General features: G+C 32.3%; 2 protein-coding genes and 1 long non-coding RNA gene across 3 annotated transcripts; 2 read left to right on the top strand and 1 right to left on the bottom strand.

Annotated features, from left to right (window-relative positions):
* Positions 1–1028: 1028 nt before the first annotated feature.
* Positions 1029–1992, bottom strand: LOC123199201 (leucine-rich repeat protein FLOR 1-like). The gene is made up of 2 exons (XM_044614099.1): positions 1602–1992; positions 1029–1507 (listed from the first exon to the last, which is right to left on the bottom strand). The coding sequence occupies exons 1-2, from the start codon at positions 1849–1851 to the stop codon at positions 1053–1055; spliced, it is 705 nt and encodes a 234-aa protein (XP_044470034.1). The 5' UTR covers positions 1852–1992; the 3' UTR covers positions 1029–1052.
* A 2822-nt stretch (positions 1993–4814) lies between these two features.
* Positions 4815–5936, top strand: LOC123199203. The gene is made up of 3 exons (XR_006498226.1): positions 4815–4881; positions 5513–5595; positions 5688–5936. It is a non-coding gene; the product is annotated as an uncharacterized LOC123199203 (long non-coding RNA).
* A 10783-nt stretch (positions 5937–16719) lies between these two features.
* On the top strand, positions 16720–19816 carry LOC123199202 (probable gamma-secretase subunit PEN-2). The gene is made up of 2 exons (XM_044614100.1): positions 16720–17009; positions 19401–19816. Exons 1-2 carry the CDS (start codon positions 16769–16771, stop codon positions 19559–19561), a joined length of 402 nt encoding a protein of 133 aa, XP_044470035.1. The 5' UTR covers positions 16720–16768; the 3' UTR covers positions 19562–19816.
* The last annotated feature ends 3319 nt before the right edge of the window (positions 19817–23135 follow it).

The raw sequence follows: 23135 nt of genomic DNA, 5'->3' as shown, positions 1-23135 counted from the left end.
TGAAAATTCGTGATCTGAAGAACTCTACACCGGCCAGGAATTGAACCTGGGTCTGTCCAGGTACCATTCTACCACTAGACCGGGGTGTTCATTCATGAGTTCTCAAATTTATAATTATCTATTTAACCAATAAAAATTATTAACACCTGCACATTTCCGATCTGTTGCTTTATACGTATAAATAAAATTCAATTTATATATATATATATAAATTATTTTTTTATATTCAAAATTAATGAATAAAATTATTAGATGTATAAATGTAAAATTTTAAATTTTTTAGGACATTTTTGAATGAAACCGTGAGCTCATCAAATTAGAAAATCACGAGATTGAGTCTTATCCAGCTTATTGCAGACTTAATTTGAATATTCAAGTTCAAATTTCAATCAATTTGAATAGAATTTAAAATTAATGAGGTCTTGTGTGTTGGAAAGGCACAGAAGAAGAAGACGTTTGGATTGGACGATGAAAGGTCCTGAACAAGGAAAACGTTCATTGACATTCATGGTAAAATCTGCACGGCTTATTAAAGCAAGAAAGAAAGAAAGAAAAATTGTCAAATGGAAAGGGACTAATATCCCTATCCTCAAAGTACAATAATAAACAGTGGTAGCTAAGTAAGTCCAAGATTACAAGCAAAAGAGTCAAATCAATATAAAGCCAAGTCAAGCCAACCAACATTCTCAAAACGAGGCTTGCCTGACCAACTCCGCTTTTGGGGTATATATATATTATAATTTAATAATTTTAATTCAAAGCTGGCCGCTTCTAGACTTTTACGCAAGTCGAATAAAACTGAACATGCAAATTTATTTCACGTGAGACGCGCATGTGTTTGGGTTAGAAAGTGTCGATTATTCAGAGGATGCCAGACAAATGGAAGCGACGGAGAAAAGGAACTGGGAAGACCAAGTGGGCTGGAGGCGGAGAAGATCGCCCTTAGACTTTGATGGGGGTCGAGAAAAATGGAACAAATGAAAACATTAATTAAAATATACATTGAATATCAGATAAAACATCTATCCTTTACATGAATCCTTATTTATTCATCATCGAAAATTAACAATGGGTAGATGGTGACCAACAGCGACTATCTTTGAATGAAGATGCAGAAATATAGCTTTATGAGGGGGAACCCTATCGCTAAGACTATTGCCAGACACATCAAAATCTTTAAGATTTTTCAAATTCATCACATTCTCTGGGATGCCTCCACTTAGCTTATTGTTTGAGAGCAAAATTGTTGTCAACGCCTTAGCATCACCAAGCTCAACTGGTATGTTCCCCGAAAGACCATTCCCCTGTAGCTCCAATACTCGCAATTTTGTCAGTTTTCCCAATGACTTCGGAATTGGGCCAGACAGTTGGTTTCTGGATAAAACCAATGTTTCGAGGTTTTGTAAATTGCCAAATTCTGGCGGTATTGGGCCCTTCAAATCCTTGAGATTGCTGAAATCAAGGCGTTGAAGATTTGATAAATTGGCAAGAAATGACGATAGGTTTCCTGTCAAGTAAGAAAAATAATAATATATAATAAATCAAATTAAATCAATCAAATTAGAATCAGATCATATAAAGGAATAAATCTCATTTCACACCTGTCATGTAGGAATGAAGACCCCCTGGACGGCTCATATTAACCACTCTTTTCGAGTAATCACATGATACCCCATCCCAATCCGTGCAACAGTCTGACGATAAGGTCCAGGACTGTAATAGATTATAAGGATCAAAAATAATTTGATGTTTGAAATGGAGTAAAGCTTCTTTGTCAACTGGATGACAGGCTTCAGATGAAACTAACAGGGACGAGATAACAATGAGAGAAAAGATTATTGAGGAATCCATTAACTAAATTAGGCGCCTTTGCTACATCTAAATATATTAAAGAAGAATATGAAAAGATAATAAACAAATATGAAAAGATAAATAGATTAAAGAAGAATTGAGAGGAAAGGATAAGAAGAGAGCAAAAACAATTGAGAGAAATATGATGCTCAAAATATAAAGCGGAGGGGAGAGGGGGGGGGGGGGGGGGGGGGGGGTGGTGTGCCTCCCCTTAAGTCAAGAAAAATGACTATATTTTCTAAAATTAATATGTAATGTATTTAATGTGTTTACATTGCTGTTGAAACAATTATTTACTTCATTTGCAAGTCATAAGAATATTGTATTATTAAAGGATCTAACATATATTAATTGCGGGCAAAATTTCTATCATATTCAATAATTGCGGCCTGCATTTAGTAGAGATGAAACAAGACTAACTTTCACGGAAATTCACAAAAATGGAACAATTGAGATGAGATTCATTTCATGATATTTTTTATATAGAAATATTTTATATTTTATGATAAAAAATTCTAATTAAAAATTCCTTTAGACTGTAGATTCATTAGGGTTTTACACCAATTATGATTATTTATAATTATTTCTTGAGAACACGTAATTTTACAATAGTTAATAAATAAATAAATTATTCTAACTACCGATGGTTTAAACGTGTGGTCATCAATGTAATTTAATTTCAAACCTAACTGAAATTTATGGAGCTTCGAGAACGTGTATAGACATTCATGGTCAAATCGGCACGGCTTAAAGGAAGCATACCTAACCGCACTTCTATTTTTGGAATATATTAGATAATATAATCCAAAAGCAGTGGTAGGTAAGAGTTAGAGATGGATATGTTTAATTATTATATTAGTCTCTTTTGACTAGAGCTAAAAGTCCGAAAACCCTTTAGTTTAGTTTATAATTTTGGAAGTTTCAAACCTGGGCTAGATAATAAGTGAAAGTCACACTAACTAACCCAATAGGTGAAGTTTTACCTTACATTGTTATGAACTTCAATTTCCCCGCAACCCCTTGCCGTTTAGTTTGCACCACATCGTACCCAAATGTTGCTTCTCATCTAAGTTTCTTGAGTCTCGTATTCAGTTATTGCAGCGTGCATTTGAACCAAGAAGTCAATTCTAGATACATGCCTTAATTTCATTTTGACCAATCAATTCATTCATGAGCTCTCACATAACCAATTACGTAGTCTTAGTCACATTAATTATTAATATTGCCTATTGATTGACCAAGAAATAAGATTGATTGTATGATTGAAATTGCTACTGCAAACGACTTAGAAAATTATTGATTATAATTTGAATCCATTTTTCAAAGGGAAATTAATTAAATTATTCAAAATTCAGGAGTGCAAAATGAAATTACCCAACTTTTTTAGTTTTAAACAAAAATGTTTTACGTCACTGTAAAGATGGGAATGCCCTTCAAGCCAAAATCAAAGAAAATGAGAACAGGTTAGAGAGAGTGCGAAATATGTGGCTAGGTATACGGTTTCGTGTTGTTGGAAATAACGATCTTTTGAGGAGGGATGTTACAACATGCATGCAGGGAATCTAAAATAGTTGAAATTTTTTACATGTACATATTCGCTCCGTAAGGTCGACCACACCATCGTATTTGCCACTACCAAGAATCTCATACTATTAAGATGTAATAGGACGTACCTCCAAGTTTGAAGACATTTGTATACGTTTGACAATCTTTTCCTCTACCCAAGGTTTTATCAGACTAGTACAAGTATCTGCAAATCATATAAATACAAACATATATGGTAAGTAATTAAATATAAGTATACATAAACACATTTATAACATTTTATAATATTGAATATGTATTTACTTGCATGATTTCTCCTTTCATAAATCCAATGCTGTAATGTACCTTTAATGAACTCGATAAGCATAATAATGGGTAAACCTCGAACATGTCTAACAAATACATTAAACGACTCAGCAATATTGTTAGTCATTTATTGTACCTATGTCTTGAGAAATATGTCTTTGCCCACTGATCGAAACCCACCTCACACAAATATATTGTTGCATCAAGGTGCACATAGGATAATGAATTCATTATCTCTTGAAATTCATACTCCGTGTATGTCTTAGTTGCTTTCCAATACATCCACATGACTTTTGCATTCTTCTTGTACTTAGATCGTATGTTAAAGTGAAGATGATGATAATAACAACCATAGTGCACACCTGGGAATATTTCAACCATTATAGAAAATATACTGATATGTCGATTAGAAATCATTGCTAAATGAGGTATCTCACCCAAACAATCCTTTAACTTTGTTAAAAACCAACACCATATGTCATAATCTTCCTTGAGATCGATGTCAAAAGCCAATACGCATATCTGATTATTACCATCTAATGCAATAGCAATAAATAATTGACTCAGATATCTACCCTTTAAGAAGGCAACGTCAATACAAATGGTTGGTTGAATATGTTGTTGGAATGGATAGATACTACAACCCAATGTCATGTAAAAGTATTTAAATCATTCTTGCTCATTTGTTAGTGTATGTGTCACAATTTTCAAATTACAACGTACTAAATTGTAACAATACTTTAACAACAACATAAACGACTCTTTTGGTATGTCTCTCAATGATTGAAGTGTCCAATTTCTCATCCGTTATGCTTGAGCATATGATCTATCAATTTTATATTGGTCAGCGATGTCCACAATGATCTCCTTTGATCAATAAACACAACCAATATATATCTAGATTCAAAATTTACCCTAAAGCTTAGGCCCCTACTTGCCTATGATGAGATGATATTTGATCTCTTAGACATGTGTGTTGACTATCCATAGATATAGTTCAAAACTGTCACTTTCTCCTACCCTAATAACCCATGCATGCCACTTACATTGTTTATTGCGACATTTAACCTCCTATTTGAGTGTGTCTAACTTGTGCACTCTAAACTGAGGAAATGAGGAAATGGCTCCACACAAACACCAATCCTGAGGTTGCTGCAACAACTCGGATAATCTATGGAGGTAACTCTATTTATTCACCCTTTCCGCTAAGTTTTCTTTATACTGCCTTTCAGTTGTTTATGCAATGTACAATACAAGTAATGTTTTGGATTTTGGTTCTTCAATTATCATTTTTAATGAAATTTCAATCTTTCATTTCTTTAAGAAAAATAAGGTTTATATAAATTGAAACATAAAGCAGAAAGCAAAAGAAAATATATGTAAAAAATGCTGAGATGTTCATAGAACTTTTATGTTGACATCTCCTTCAACTGAATAATCTGCTAAATGATCAAGATGAAGCTTGCGTATAAAGAAGCTAAACTTCAACAGGGACCTTTTTTATATGTTTTATAATAAAAAGAACTCTAGGGACCCTATTATGCTAAGTTTAACAGCTTTGTCATTGAGATCTCTGTAGAGGGCCCTTTAATGGATGGATGTATACATAAAAATTAACATAATGACACTATATGTACATTGCTGAAGCACTGAAGGTAATAGTTTTGGCAAAGATCCAAAAAATAAGATTACCGATTTTATTTATTCGAACTTTATGTGGCACATAAAACTACTATTTATTCAAACTTCCGCCACTGACACATGTGTTTTTATATTTATATGTAATTGCTTTGTTGAATGCCTATTTCAGGATCTGTAAATGGTGCAAACTGCAAGGAATTGGCTGCTCAGTCTGATGTCGATGGATTTTTGGTCGGTGGAGCTTCTCTGAAGGTAAAAATATGTTCCCAGTTCTCTTTCTGCTCCATATCTACTTAAGTTTCTCTGGCTTATGTTTAGGGCTTCTTTTGTTAACTTCATTCCAGCCGGAGTTCATTGACATTATCAATTCTGCTACGGTGAAGAAAAATGCCTGATCTTGTTTTATGCATGTCATGCTGGGTCGAGGAAGCTTTCATTTTGGGAGGTATAGAATTCAGTGCATACTTTTCTGAGGAATAAGTTATGCCTTTGTGTTTAGATAAGCAGTTGTTACTGAAGTTTGTTCAGGAATAAATCTTCCTCTTTCTTTTACCATGCCTAATTTATGCTTAGGTGCATGTGCTCTCGTTTTCATTTTGTTTATTAGTTTCTAGATTCGTCAATATTATGTCTGATGGAAAGTAAATGGGTTAATTGTAACAATCACCTAGACACAACAAGGGGGCGGCCCTGGCCCAGGCCTAGGTCTCGATACTATACCTCAAACTTATATCTAACTCTAACCGCCATCTCTGCAACCATCCTTCAATTGTTAGAATATTGGAAGAATAAAAAGACGTAGTTAGGAGAAAAAAACATTGTATAAAGGTTATAGTGGGAGGGAGGCACCTTAAAACTAGGGCAGCCCATCTTACGAATGATGGCATTGAAGGTCATATCCACAAGGTGGAGCTTTGAAAGTAGTTACCCAGCCCATGCAATAAACTCTTCAATATCGATGTCCAAAATTCCTCTTAGCAGACAACGAGACTATAAGCATTACTAAACCTCTTCAACATATTCATAGGAGCGGAGTTGATTCAAGCCAAACCTGAATAAGGTTCATTTTAAGATGACACCTTAAAATGAACCTTATTCAGATGACACCTTATAAGGCATTATATGGTAAGAGGTGTTGTTCTCCTCTCTACCGGGATGAGATAGGAGAGAAAGATATGTTATCCCGATCCCTTAGGCCTGATTGACCTAAAAAATGATTAATGATGTCCAGTTGATCAGGCAAAGAATGAAACAGGCCTAGGATCGACAGAAAAGTTATGCAGACCATCGATGTCGATACTTGGAATTCAACGTGGGTGAGTTTGTCTTTGTAAAGGTTGCACCATTCAAGCATTTGAGGAGATTTGGAAAGAAAGAAAAGTTAACTCCTAGATTTATTGGTCCATATGAGATAATTGAGAGAGTTGGTAAAGTGGCTTACAGATTGGCCTTACCAACCAGTATGGATCGAATTCATGATGTATTTCATATCTCATCTTTTGGGAAGTGCCTTGGTGATCATTCCCAGGTCATGAATACAGATGATGTTCAGTTATCACAAGCCCTTAGTTATAAAGAAAGACCGATTCAGATACTTGATAAGAGAATTAAGCAACTAAGGAACCAATAGATTCCTCTAGTAAAAGTCTTATGGATAAACTAGAAAATAGAGGAGACTACTTGGGAAATGGAGCAGACCATGAAGGAGAAGTATCCAGAGCTGTTTTTATGAATTCTGAAGACGAAATTCTTGTGTGGAGGGAAGAGTTGTAATACCCTCAGACACGTTATAGGGGCATTTATGTCTTTTGACCATGTTTTGAGATATTTTCAGTTTTAAATATATATATATATATACTAGAAAATAGAGGAGACTACTTGGGAAATGGAGCAGACCATGAAGGAGAAGTATCCAGAGCTATTTTTATGAATTCTGAAGACGAAATTCTTGTGTGGAGGGAAGAGTTGTAATACCCTCAGACATGTTATAGGGGCATTTATGTCTTTTGACCATGTTTTGAGATATTTTCAGTTTTAAATACATATATATATATATATATATATATATATATATATATATATATATATATATACACACACACACACACATACACATATATATATATCCATATCTCTAAAGAGAGAAAAGACAAAAAAACAACATTTTAAGTTTTTTTCCATCTTCTCCCATCTCTTCCAGAAGAAGACAGTTTTCTTCCTTTTTTTGTTGTGTTTTTGAAGAAAAGTGAGTGATTTGGAAGAGTTTTGGAAGATAAATAAGGAAGGAAAAGAAGGGAAAGCACTTTGGAAGCCATGGTAACCAAAAGATTTCTTTCCTTTCCCTTTACCTATGTTTATATATATTGGATGCATATTATATGAATATGTTAGTGTTTTGGTGTTGATTTAAGGTGGTTTTGGTGACAAGAGGAGGAATACAAAGAGGAGAGAGTCAACTTAGCAAAGATTGGCTTAAAACAAAGTGAGTGATATTATCCTTTATATGTTTCATGTTTTATGCTTTTGGTTCATTGGCTCTATGTTATAAATGATGATTTTGAAGTTGAGAAATGTTGTTTTGCCATTTGGGGTATATATGTGTGTGATTTTGTTCATAGCAGAGAGTTGAATTATATTTACAGTTTTACTATTGATTTCGTCTCACGTTTTGACTATCTTATCTGATGAATCATCAGTGCTATTATAGCTTGTTGAAAATCTCTTTGAATTATCTTTTAAATGATATATAGCTTGTATGAATTAGAGACCGTTTGAACTATTAAATTGCATGAACAAAAAAAATGTCTTACCAAATAAATAGTAAATAAATTTTTTGCCACTAAATTCATTCAGCTGCCTTATCTGATGAATCATGAGTGCTATTATAGCTTGTTGAAAAGATATTTGAATCCTCTTTTCAATAATATATAGCTTGTATGAATTAGAGACCGTTTGGACTGTTAAATATTGTATGAACCAAAAAGACTATTTTACCCAAATAAACAGGAAATATAGGTTTTGCCACTGATTTCATCTCATGTTTTGACTACCTTATCTGATGAATCATGAGTTCTATTATAGCTTGCTGCAAAGCTGTTTGAATCATCTTTCCAACGATATATAGCTTGTATGAATTAGAGACCGTTTGAACTATTAAATTGTATGAAAAAAAAACTATCCTACCAAATGAGTAGTCCCGTAAACAATATTTCACAGTTTTTGGAAAGAAAGAAAGAAAGAAAAGGAAAAGAAAAAGGAAAGGAAAAGAAAGGAAAGAAATGAGAGAAAAAGAAAATAAGAAGAAAAGAAAGAAAAACAAGAAAAGGAAGTTAAGGCTCAAGATTCGGGGGTTGTCCCAAGAGTATGATCTGATGAGTTATAGATAGTTTTAGATGGAAGCAAGATTAGTAAGATATAAGCCCCGCATGCATGATATGAACTATGAGGGGGTATTTTACACTACACTACCTATAGTAGGGCACGTCTATAGTAAGACATAGACCCATAGTAGGGTTCGCTCGTAGTAGAGCATAATTCAGATTCAAAAATAGTATAGTGAGAGAAAGGAAAAGAGCTCGAGCTTAGAAAAGTGCCAAATTCTTATAGTTGTCTTTCAAAAATTATCAAATAGACACCAGATGGGACAAAGTATGACTCAAATAGTAAAGAATGAACTAAATTATCCCCTCAATTTCTTATGGAGGTTATGATGTGAGATTAAGTCCCGAGAGTGAGTTAAAATAGGAAAGGAGATAGCTTACTTAGTTTTTTCCCCTTACTGAGTATTTTTATCTCTCACTCCCTTTTCTTTTATGATTGTAGGTATGGGTGATCGAGGTAGCTGCAAGGCAGGGTCAGGTCAGCGAAGATAGACCTAAGCTGGGGCTGGTTACCTATGGTTTTTATTACATACATATGATACTATTGATTTTTGGCCTTACTCAGATAGTTGTATAGTTGTATCTAGGGGTATTATATGATTACTCCATGATCTTAGATGTTTCAGATGAGTTTTCATATGAGATATATACATTTTTTATTCGCTTCTAAATTTTCAGTTTTTTTAGAATAATTTCTAAACACTTTTAGTGATGTATTCAGTTTAAAGTATTTTTTTAAAAAATAAAAAATAAAAATAATAGACACTTCGGATATTAATTCGTAATATTTCTCTTTTGGTGGGTGGTACTTTTGGGGAGGGATGTTACAACATGCATGCAAGGAATCTATAATAGTTGAAATTTTTTACATGTACATATTCGCTCTGAAAGGTCGACCACACCATCGTATTTGCCACTACCAAGAACCTCATACTATTAAGATGTAATAGGACGTACCTCCAAGTTTGAAGACGTTTGATCTCTTAGACATGTGTGTTGGCTATCCATAGATATAGTTCAAAACTGTCACTTTCTCCTACCCTAATTACCCATGCATGCCACTTACATTGTTTATTGCGACATTTAACCTCCTATTTGAGTGTGTCTAACTTGTGCACTCTAAACTGATATCCCTTCTTAAAAGCATCTTGACTTATCACATCAATGACATATTATTTACTTGAAAATAATGTACCAATTTTTAGAGAATCACCATCTTTTTGCACTCTTAGGCTTCTAGATGTAGAAAGCTGGTCAAAAAAAGGTGGTACCAATGAAATGCATCAATACGAACATTCCCACCATCAGGATTTATTTGTGGGAAACTACTTGTACCTCTAAAATTTTCATTAAAATGTGTTTTTTCTTCAAACTCTAGTTCCTCGATGGGAATATCATGCATAAACTTTCCATCAAATTCACTCCAATCTGGAAATTTTTCTTCATTGCCATGAACAAATTTTTCTACACTATACAATATATCAACATGAACATCATTTAAGTATGCAAAGTTTTTCTCAGAAAATTCTTGTTTTGGTTGATCCTAATATTTTGAATCTCTCTTAAACCAATCTTCTGATCTTTTGGATAATTACTCAGCTCACCACCTTGTAAACCCTCATCTACTTGTTAAACCTCATAACTATCATCATTAAAGAGGTTAGATAGATCATTAAGAACTTCAACATCTTCATCATTAGACATTTCAATACGGATGTCGTCGTCAAGATGTCTTGATTTTATACTTATCTAAATGTTAAATATCCTTCAATTTATGTTACACTTTTTGCTCACCACTTGGATTAATCCCTGGAATATCGTATGCTCTGGAATTTCAATCAATTTCCTGTTACTTCTAACATATTTTATTACATTGTCACTCATTTCTATCCATTTCCCCTTATATCTAATTGAAGCATATCCAACCATTTAAATTAATTCTATAATAAAATATATAATCAATATAAATAACATGACCAACAATAATATTTACAGATTTGTGTTATATTATTTTATTATTAAGTTTGAATCTCGTGATTTTATTTTTATTACACAATTACACCTATTATATAATTTTATTGCATATTGTGACAATTAATACATTTTGATTAATGTAATACTAATTTTTAAAAATATCATTTTACCCCTATATTGTAAAATATTATTTTACCCTTAAATATTATCTAATATCTCTAACACCCCTATATTGTAAAATATCATTTTACCCTTAAATATTATCTAATATCTCTAACACCCCTTATTATAAAAATTATTTTACCCCCGAATATTATCTAATATCTCTAACACCCTTTATTGTAAAAATATCATTTCACCTTTTACTACTATAATAATTATAAAATACCCCCTATAATTTTTATACAAAACTCTAATTTATTATATAAAACCCCACATATAATTGTATTATCAATAAAATAATAACGATTGAAGTTATAATACATATAAATACCTCGATATCATGAACTTTTTGTAAGATTTTGGCAAGAAAATTAATGGTTTTTATATCATGTTCACATCATATGTAACAATGGTAATATAAAATTTACATGTTGTTTCAAAAAATAAAACATAGAAATATGTAAACTACTTTGTACCTTGTAATTTGATTTGAAGTTAGGAAACTTGAATCACTAAAATAAATGATCTCTTAACTTGCACCCTTGAAGGAAGAAAAAGGAAGAAAAATGGAAGCTTTCCCCGCAAAAGAAGAAGAAGAAGAAAAATGTATATTATTTTCTATATTTTTCTCTCATTTATTAAATTAAAACTTGATATTTATCAAGTTAAATCATGTGTCTAATTCTCATTAGTTGATCATTAAGAGTAAGTCATAATTTGAAACATGTTGAATAATTTGTGCCTAAAATTATTTATGCAACTTTCTAAACAATTTAAAAGGTGCAAAATGACAATTTTGCCCATTTTCCGAATCTTATTTGAAAAGCATAATTTTTATCCTCGGAAAGTGCTAGCGAACTATGGATAAATATTTTCAGCTTCATAACACGATTTCTTCCTTGAAATATGGGTGTGACCTTCAAGGTTTATAGTGACGTAGTCGTGAGCCTCATATTGGATTATACGTTTCATTATATCACTGTATAACCTAAAACTATCGTTAACCGATATACTTTATTTTTTGCTACAAAATGAAGCTCCCATTGATCATGTGGTGTCATCTAGCAATATTCCATAACTCTTACTTCACAATGAAGTACAAGCTTCATATAATATCAAATAAACATTTTTTACTCACATTTACCATCTAGTCTAATCCCTCCGTCATAACATCCTAATTAAATTTGGATTCATGCAATATCAAAATATAATATTTAATCTTTTCGAATATCAAATAATACATCATAACGTGCCACATCGAAACTCTCTTTATGTGGTCTTTTATCTATATTGGCCAGTATCTTAAATTTTCATATTTCTCGATATTCGTATGGGAACTAGAGAGCAGTCGAGCTGACGGATCCCTGTATGATCATCACTTGTCCCTCTCTCAAGCAACATATGATCAAAGCGGCTTCTGAACGAAACATGATTAGCCTCGTGGTATACACTGTATGAATCATACATTTCGAAACGAAGTACAACTGTGATATCTCAAGTCAAAGGATTTATACACTAGTATGATTTACGATATATCATTGACTATATATTAATGCCCATGTGATCATCGTTCAGTGGTCACGTTTGATAAACAATATAATATAATAACTTTTGACCAATTCTCTAATCATCAAACAGTTCTATTGTTTACCTATGTGTACATCCACCATGTCTAATATCATCCACTGATATATTGTGGTGATATAGCACACATCCACTATACAATACTATTGCCCAAACAGATTGTCTATGCAGGATCGATTTGATGACGTTTATTAAAACTCATCGGGACATTTCACATGTCATATGCATGTAACTAATATGGATGTTATATACAACTACAACATAGATATAAAAGTGACAAAAAATATGTGAAATATGACATAACTCTTCTTTTATTAATAATATATATGCAAGATATATAACCTTTAAAACCAACAAACCGATTGGTTTTTAGGGCATATTTTAACACTTTTTTTCTTGCTCGAAATCTTGATCATGAATTTTTTTCTCTCTCTAGAAATCTCTCTTGGATGATGAGTAAAATTGTATTATTTATATAGAATGTTAATAGATAAAAAAAAATAAATAATGTTAATAGATAAAAAAAATAAATATTATTTATATAGAATAAAAGAAAGGTAGTTTTGGTATTTTATTAGATATTTAGGGTATTTTTGTTTAAATCCTTTAAAATATGAGTATTTTTATTTAAACCCCAAAATTAGAGATAAATTTTTTAATACCCATAAAAAATGGGTAATTTAATTGATTTCCTTTTCTCAAATCTCGCCAAAATTCATGGGGTATTTCATTCTGAGAAAAAGAAAAAGCTTTCTGTACACAGAAGGAAGCTAAATTGTTGGCTCTACAAAATACAACTTGGCAGCATGATGCAAATGTACAATTCAAGACTGATATGTGTATTTGTGAGTAGGTCCTCCATACATGTAAACCCAGAAATAAAAAATAGTGTCATACCTTCACATTATCAACTGCATCAAGCAACTTCTTCACATCTGCATCAACCCACAAAGAATAAATCGACAGGAAGAGCCGAAGAACGGAAGAAGTTTTCCTTGGTGGAGTTGAACTTGAAGATGTGATCTTGGTTTTATACTAGGTTAGAGTTTGATTTTACACCTAACATAATTATACATCTTAATTCTAATTCCAGACCCATTTGAAGGTGAACCTATATACATATTTGCAAAATTTAATAATGGACTTTAACACAATTTCAAATTTTTTTATTTAAGGATGGGCCTGGGCCTACACTCATAATGGCCCAAGTCTTCCCCTACAGTTAACTTGTTTTATTTTATTTTTTTATGGGTCCAGCAGAGTCTGGAAACATAGATGAGTTTTCAATGGTGTTGCTAAATAACACCCTTTCATTGCCCCTGAGGATTCTTCTTGCTTACATTTTTAGTGAATTGTATATAGCAAAGTGATTCAATGGGATTAAGATATTTTAAAAATATAATGATGCAAAAGAAAATTTCCCAAATCCAAAAGCGCCATCTTTGATTTTGGCGTGGAGAATTTTGTCCGGTTTAGATTCATTATTTCTTAAAAAGAAAAAAGCCCTTACCTCTGTCTCTAGAATTTTCTTTTTCCATGGGAATCCATAATCTTGCTACAAACACCTAATCTTGCAAACTGACATTCCAAAAAGGTTGAAGAAAATTCAAAGTTAGCTATGTAACCTCCATGAACTAATATAAATAGGAACAGTTAATATGCTAGCCAGGAAAGTGTGCAAACATTAAAAGGCCCATGTTTAAGTGCTGTGAGTGAGAGCAGAGAAGTAATGTGAACTATGAAATGAGTAGTGGATAATTGTATTTCCAAGAATGTGAGAATAAAATAAAATGGAATGGTACTAGACTAGCGTGTAGGTGTTGTTTTGTGATACATTTGTAATGGTTGAATATTAATAAAATTTTTGCTTTTATAATTACCAATTTTGCTGAACGAGCAAATAGTTAGAGACTGTTATTCTGAAAACTTTTTAGGTGATTAGGGATCGGATAATTAGGAGTTAGGTGACTTGGAGACTCCACTCTACTAGTGCATATTTTGAGATTGTGAAGTTGATTGGTTGGGACCAACCTTACCTTGTAGTATAATCAACTCACTATAGCAAACTTTTCAAATTTAATTTACTACATTGAGAAGCTTGGACAAATAGCTCTAATTATAATAACTATAGCACCCACATTTAGACCTGTTATTTCGTGTCTATCATATTATGTCAGTTTGAATTTCATGTTAAAAACTTATAACTCTAATCTGATTTGAATTAGAATTATATCGAAAGTTTGAGTTTACCAAGCAAGTTATTGAGCTAGGCTTTGTGCTTGATGCATTCAAATTGTTGTGTAAGCCTATATTCCTTGATGAACTTGAATTATGGCTTGTACTTTTTATGAGCCTACAAGAGCTGCTAACAAGTTAAACATAAGCTATTTGGATACTTAAACAGGAACTTTTATTCGACATATCTTTGTTTTCATTCCAAAATTTTTAATGGCTCCATATGTATAGTGATGTTACTACTAACATTTATGTGTCTTTATGCCCAAACGTGACCAAATATACAATTGTTTTTGAGAGAAATTTATATACTTAAAGATATTCTTCGATTACAGGTACTAATATCCATAGTGAGAAATTATAGTTTTCTCTTTTTTTTTTGTTTTCAAGTTACATAATATGAATTAATTGATCATTTGGAACTACATTTAATCAATTCTTGAAGTTTAGTAAGATTAAGAGTTATATATTTTCATTTATATTAGATAATATTATAATTAACTAATTTAATATATGCTTTGAAAGAAGTGAAAATTTTATGTTTATTTTTTATTATATCATTAACTAGTTGGATATACATATAGTTTTTTACATTTCAACAATATTTAACTAGTTGGATATAAATGTCATTAAAATTCATAAAAAAATTGTCTCTAATCATTCTTTTTGTTGTAATGGTAGACAAGGGTTCTCAAATCACATGATTAGAGATAAAAACAAGCTATTAAATTTGTCTAAATATAAGAGAGGACAAACAGTTATCATAAACAATACAATATTATCTATTACCCATATAGGTTAGACTGTGAAAACACCTTGGTTAAGCTCACAACAAATTGAGCTATAGAATGTGTTCCATGTGTAGGGAATGAAAGAAAACCTATTGTCAATGTCACAACTTATAATACCAGGCAATTATGTCATGTTTGGCTTGAGTGATACCAAGTTGTCTCATAGTTTGAAGTCCATAGGCTTGCTGATCATGGAGAGACATTGAATGGAGTTTGTTTATGTAATGTCAACACAAAAAACATATGTAGGCAAAAAAAGGAAAAGTGAGACACTAGACTCGTGGCATGTGAGGTTTGGCTATGTGATTTATCATAAGTTAAAAATGATGATAAAGAAAGTTGCTCAAGAGTCTCTCACAATTAGACATGAAAGAAGATATAATACGTGATAAATGTCGATTTAAGAAAAGACATCAATTCTCATATAAGGAGTCAACACTCGACACTAGGGCATTTCTTAAATTGATCTGCTTAGATCTATTTGGACAAACAAAACAAGTATCAATAAGTGGATTTTAAGTACATGATAACAATTATCAACAATTTCTTTATGTATGTTTGGGTTTATTTCATAAAGAAAAAGTAGAGATAAATTTCTTAGGTTAAGGAACTAAAAAAGAAGGTTGAAAAGGAACTAGGCAAGAAGATACAACACCTATAGACAACAAGGAGAATATGTATTACATGAGTTTACATAATACTTGAATAATTATAGGATATACCAACAATGTTCATTTATGAACACACCGCAATAAGGTGGAGTTGCTAGAAATACCGATAATTTACTATTTATTTTACAGCATTTTTTTATTTTTTTACACTCAAATTTATTTGAATTCAGTGTATTTTTTGTTGATGTAAACTTTCACACCAACATGATTAATTATCTGTCAATTTTTATCAAATTTAAGTTATATTGGAAAAGAATGTTTTGTTTTTTTTTCTTTATTTTTAATTTTCTCATGTTTGTATAATAAATTGTATAAAAAATTATTAGCACATACTTTAATTATTTTAAATTGTGTACTCAGAACTGCCGGATTTGAAGATTGTCTCAATTATGATGAAAGTGAGGATGAAATAGTAATTTCATGTAAATTTTAACTCGCAAGTAACAGGATTGGATGGCGCTTGCCGTTAAGACTGGCATTCTGAAATTCTCCCATTGCAATTTATAATGGACCCGGTTAAAGGAAACGGTCCGGTCTATTCGGTCCGAGTCTTGGTCTCGGCTTATGAGGGTTGCGCGTAAAAGAGCGAACTTCATTTTCTTGATTTGAGGTCAGGTCTTAGTTTCAAATGGAAGCTCCAGATAGCAACAGTCCGACCATTCCCAACAGTGGCAATTCGATAGCATTGTCGACGCCCGTGTGGCCGACGATCGACGGTCCACTGGGTCTGACGGAGGACGAGTCGTTGAGCTACGCTCGTAAATTCTATTACTTTGGATTCGCCCTTTTGCCCTTGCTTTGGGGCGTCAACTGCTTCTACTTCTGGCCCGTTCTCCGCCACTCTCGTGCTTTCCCTCGTCTCCGTCACTGTAAATTTCTCTCTCTGCGCTGTCGATTTAGCCTTCCTTTTTGTGTTTTTTTTTTTTTCGGTTGTTCGCATTTTTTATTCACCTTAATTTTGATTTAGGGTTTAGGGGTAGGGTTTGATCTACAACTTAAAATTTTATGGGATCTTTATTTCTAAAATTGAATTTTAAGGGAAAAATTAATGTGAGTTAGAGTTACTGTAGAAACAGACTATATCTCAAAGTTCTAGTTTTGAACTAATTGTGTTTGTAAATGAGTCTTTCCTTGCAATGCCGACTGAGTTTAAAGTTTTGGTTTGAGCTAAGAGGAGTACTAGCTGCCTTGCCAGCAACACTCGTTGTTTTGTGCATGGCACGGATCGAGTTTGCGATGAACTGCAGTTACCCCTTTTTAAGGATTTTTGAGCTTAAATTTGTGATATCATATTATAACCATTCATCCATTACAATTTTGATGTTGAAAAGTTGATGAGATGACATAAAAGTAGCTACCCTTAGCTTCAGTCTGTTGCAGTGGATTGATGGCAAAACACTTGTTTCAAATTTTATGTTACTTTTTGTGCTGCTATAGTCTGACATATAACGTTATTTGAGTGTTCTGGAGGATGAGGAAATGAGTACTTACTAAATTGGTGAAGTTATCAAATCATGTGCAATGATTTTGATTGTGCTATTGGGAGTGTCTTTGTAATTATTGCAATCACTTTATAATGGCTTAAAGGGAAACAAAAAGGTGTTTTGCAGGGCCACTTTCTATATAAGCATCAAATAGTCCCCTGTGACTTCTATAGAGAAGCATTTTGAGTTCATAAGAGCTTGAATGGCTTCTTGAGAAGCAGTTGATAGGTGCTTATCCAGAATGCAGTTTGAGTACTCTATTTAAATCCTTTTTGCTTTAAACCCCTTTTGACAAAAATTGCTTCAAACATGACATTAGATTTTTGGATAGAATAAGATCTAGTTAACCGATTTGATGACATTGAGTTAAAGGCCCTGTTTTCGCTTGTGACGTTGCTTGGGTTAGAACCCTTAGTTGCTTATCCACGTAGAATTTGAATTTGTGACTTTATAATTATGACCTTGTAAGGTCAGAATTGATTTTATTTTATTTATTCTTTTTCGTTTCTACCAGCTTCCAAAACACATCTTTTGGCTTTGTGAATTTGTTAGTAATCGTAATTTGATATTATTGGGAACTGTAATGTACTGCAAAACTTCGTTTGGCATTGTTGTTTGGATGTTTGATCCTTTTATTAGTAGGTTTTGTTTAACTAGTGGAGCAATCGTATTTCACAGTAGGAATTAAGAAGAAGATGAATGGGTGATGATTGGCATATGGTTCCTTGCTTTTTTATTTTATCCTTGCAGCCTCCAGATAAAGAATGAGAAGGTTTTGTTGCTATAATAGGGTTCTTTGAGGCTTAAATGCTTGATCTTTTTCCTTTTGTGCTTACTTGATCAGCTTTCAATCATTGGTATTTATGATATAATGGTTGATTGGAAGAACCATATATCAGATTAAGAATTGAGAACAGGATTTTAAGGGTATCAGGTAGAGATGATTGACATATGGCAATAAAAGTTTTGCACCTGTCTTGCTTGGAAGCTGGAAAGATAAACTAAAAAAGTAAGATATACAATTATTGAATTACTAGACTAGATCATAATAGCGTGCAAAGCACCGAGACCTTCTAAGATTTGTAAAAGTTTTAACCACACTGCAAATTACAAACTAGGTAAATAAATGAAATATTAAGATAAGGAGGGGATCATAATCCATTAGCATAATAAGAGGTTGGAGAATGATATTTAGGTGATTTATAGCCCATATATTATCAACTACCTTAACATATAATTATGCTCTTGCCAATATTAACAAAGCTCCAATGGGGGCTTTCTTGTACAGAAGTTTAGAGTTTATTATGCATTGTAGTGTTACTGTAACTATTTCTATTTATTTCCTGATTGATGACACATTTACTTATTATCGTGGCAAAGTGGTGCTCAAATTAATGGATAGTTTTGTTTTATATATTAGCTCTATCTAAGCATCCTACCTCTTTCATGTCTTGCATCTTTTGGGTCAAATTGTAAAGGTCATGCTTACTTTAACACAAAGAATGTAGGAAGGCTTTGACAACCCTTTTAAGCGGTCTCACAGTTACACATCTTGTAATTACATTATGATCTAGCAGAAGCCAAGAAGCAGCATTGTGTGTACAATAGGTTTATTTACATAGACTTCAAAGGTCCATCTCCATGGATGGATTGGTTTCCTTATTTGTGTATCAAGGATGAAGGGAAACTGTGTACTTTCTTAAATTGGCCATTTTATCTTTCTGTACCATCATGTCTTTGCATTTTGGTCTTATAGCTTTATTGAATGTATTGTAGATGTTGTTGCATCAGCAGTTGGGTTTTCAGTCTCAGTAGTTCTTTTATCCACATGGGCATTGACATTTGCTATCGGAGGAGAGCACCTCTTTGGCTCTGTTTGGGGTAATCTACTCATGTATAATCTTGCTGACCGATTAGGCTTGACCAGTTGGAGCTAGTCACAAATCCTTGTTTCAAGCTTCATTGCTTCAAAAGCTCATTTTCCATTGAATTGTATAGGCTATCATCAAATATAATCTGTTGTTGGAACCATCTATTATGCTTCATACTCATTTTTTTGAAGCTAACACTAAATTCAGTAGCGAAAAAGAATGTATCGATGTGATCCCTACTTTTATGTCTGGTTTCACCAGTTCGTAAATGTTGTTTTGTCAATAAGGGTGTAGAATGCAGCGAAAAAGCTTGATGAGGAATTAGATTCTCGGAGAGTCGATAAAGACCCGGTATCAGTACTTTCTGGTATGAAATGGATTTTTCCATTTATGTGATCAATGATGCAAAATGCGTGAATTGCCAGCTAAGCAAGGCAAGAATGTTTTTAAGCAAAGTTGATGTTACTTCTGCTCTCATCTCGTCAACACTAATTATAAGTAGTGATTAATATTTGAGTAGTATTATGTGTATAATTTTGTATGTAAACAATAATGTGTTCCTATATAATTAGATAGTTGAAAATTAAAGATAAGTAAATATTCAATCATAGGGTGATACATCATTATTTGTGCATAGTTTTATTGTTAATATTTTCTCACCTAAAATCATTTTTTCATCTCTTAAAAACATGAATCACACTTTTTTATTATGCAGTAAAAGAGTAAATTTGTTATTTTTTTCTAAAATTTCGAGAAAAGGAAAATTTTTTTTTTTTCTTTTTCATTTTCGTTCTTTCTAGTTTGTCATCATCAAGCTGAAGTTCTACATCTATTATCAACAATAAATCTCTCCACATTTTTACTGAAACGCCATCATCACAAGCCCACTCGTACTTGAAATCAGTACACTAGCAATTTGCGGCACCTTGGGTAGCCAAAGACGCAAAATAAGAAAAATCACAGAAAGTAGATGAATTGCAAACATCTAAGACAGAAATCAAAGAAGCCTCAAAAAAATCCCAAAAAACCCAATAGGTGGAAGGGGTCTAAGAAAGCAATAGAAAGAAAAATTGAAGGGGATTGCCTTGGAAATGAAAGTAGTTTAATTGGGAGAGGTGGAGACGACGCCATCAGCAAGTGCATCTAAATTCAAAGAAGCCCCCTAGGCAACAATAGTCATCGGACCTCTCGATGGGCTGGGCTTGGTCATGCCATGCCCACCTCGGTTCAGCTTGTCATGTTGGTGGATTGAGCCATGCTAAGGCCTACTACAGCATCACAGGTTGGACGACCCGTTAATTTTAATAATAATATAATTTTTATTTAATTAAATAATTAAAAACTACTAATTTCTATTTATTTTCAAATTCATAATAATACTTTGAAAATTGTGAGTAGCCTCTAAATTGTTTTATTTATTTATTTTCAAATTATATAAAATTATTTATTTATTTTTATCACTTACATTGGTGTTCGAATTAAAAGAAGCTATAAAATTTTACTAAAAAAACTTCGCTTATTAGAAGCTCTAAACTTTATTTAATTTTTCAATCTCATATTTTCTCAATCAATTTTTAATTATATCTAACAACTTAGTTATTATTATTATTATTTTTTATAATTTGTCAATTATTTTTTCTTTTTAAATATTTTGATAATGAAAAATTGAATATATTTATACAAAGAAGGTAATTAAATGATTGAGATGAATCCATTTTTATGAGTTCTAAATGGGTAATAAATGACTCAGTATAAATATAATGAGAGAAATCTACTAAGAATAGTAGGAGTGAAATCAACTATATAAACCGGTAACATTCAGGGTTCCAATCCAGGAATGGAGCAAGGGTTTAATGAAATTAAAAAATTTAATTAACAAATGCTTAATTATATCCTAATACTGAAATATTCCATAATTTGGTCACATTTTAATCTTTGGGAAATAATATTCTACCTTTAGTTTTTGACATTCCGAGATATTTTAATATGTTGTTTTCAAATTTCAGTTATGTTTTCTGATATTTGTCATTTAAAGGTATTTAAACATGTAGTTTTCAAATTTTAATATAGTTTTTTGTTCTTTTTTAAATCTAGAGTAATTTCACATGTAATTTTTGAATTTTCCTTCAATTTTTCAATTTTTGTTTTTCTAAGGCATTCCAACATATAGTTTTCGAATTTTAAATCTTTTTTTCTATATTTTTCATTTTCATTTCTGTTTTTATATTTGCTTTTTTATGAAATTCTTATAAATTTTAAAAATTTTTTACAGGATATTTGTCATAAAAAAATGACGATGGTGAATTAAAAATCTTGGATGATTCACAATACTTTTAAGCAGAGATTATATGTCGTGTCTAACACATTGTCATATCAAAGATTAGATCTACACTAACACCAGAGCAATTGCGGTTGTTCAAGAGAACGTGCTTTGGGCGTCTTCTTCAATTACCAGGTATCAAGTTCAATAGAGTGTTGGTGCACTCATTTCTGCTACGACAGTTATATCGCGGCTTAGACAGAGATGAGTTTTGGTTTAGGGTAAATAGGGTTGACGTGAGATTTAGCCTATTCGAGTTTGCGTTGATAATGGAGTTATCATTCAACTGGATCACTATACTTTCATCATATATTTCATGTGAATCTAAACATAGGATTAGGGATACCTATTTTTGGGAATGTTAAAAAGGGCAGTACCATTAGGGTTGGATTCGAACCGAGCCAAGCTCGAACTTGCTTGGGTTTGAGCTTAGCTTGGTTCACATATAATTGAGCTTGAGTTCGAGCTCGAACTCGACGAACTTGTGAAAGTCAAGCTCAAACTTGGCTCGAATTCGATTCGACTCGTTTTTTGTTATTAAAACGATGTCGTTTTAATACATATTAGTTAAAATAATGTCATTTTGTATCAAAATTTTTAATTAAAAAATCAGCCGAGTAGAGCTTGAGCTCGAGCTCGATTAGGGTCTACTCGTTTCAAGCTCGTCGAAGCTGAGCTCGAACTCGAACTAGCTCTGTTCGAATCCAGCCCTAAGTACCATAATGTAGAATGTGTTTTCTTGGCTAGGCCATGAGAGGATGATGATATCGACATCGTCAAGATAAGCTTGTTGTATTATCTGTATATGGTGTTACTAGGGAATAAAAGAAGGTATTTGTAGAGTATCTCCAGTTGGTTGATCACTTCGATAGATTTAATTCATATCCCTAAGGTGTTCCAGTGTGGGAAATAATGTTCGAATCAATGTGAGTAATAGAATTTGCTCCGACCAAATGCTTGACATGTGTAAATATGACATCTATGAATTTCTTGTTGCATTTCAAGAAAATGTATATTTGTTAATTATTTATATTGATTGACAAGAAAAAAAAATAATTAAATTTAACCATTAATATTTATATTGCAACATTGGACATATGAGACAATTGACACTCTGTATAATTGGATGAATTTGGTTGATATCCATGCGTCTCCATAGATATTCAAGTAACATACGCAAGATGTTCCTAGTTGAAGTCATATGAGAACTATTTTCATTGGTGATAAGGTATGTAATTGTTAATTGATTAGTTAATTGACACCTTGATTATTGTAAATAAGTTGAATTATATATATATGAATGAATAAGATGATGTTACT

This window comes from Mangifera indica, chromosome 16 (assembly GCF_011075055.1).
Source record: "Mangifera indica cultivar Alphonso chromosome 16, CATAS_Mindica_2.1, whole genome shotgun sequence".
NCBI lineage: Eukaryota > Viridiplantae > Streptophyta > Magnoliopsida > Sapindales > Anacardiaceae > Mangifera > Mangifera indica.
Note: the sequence above shows the minus strand (reverse complement) of the source record. Positions and strands in the feature narration are given on the sequence as shown.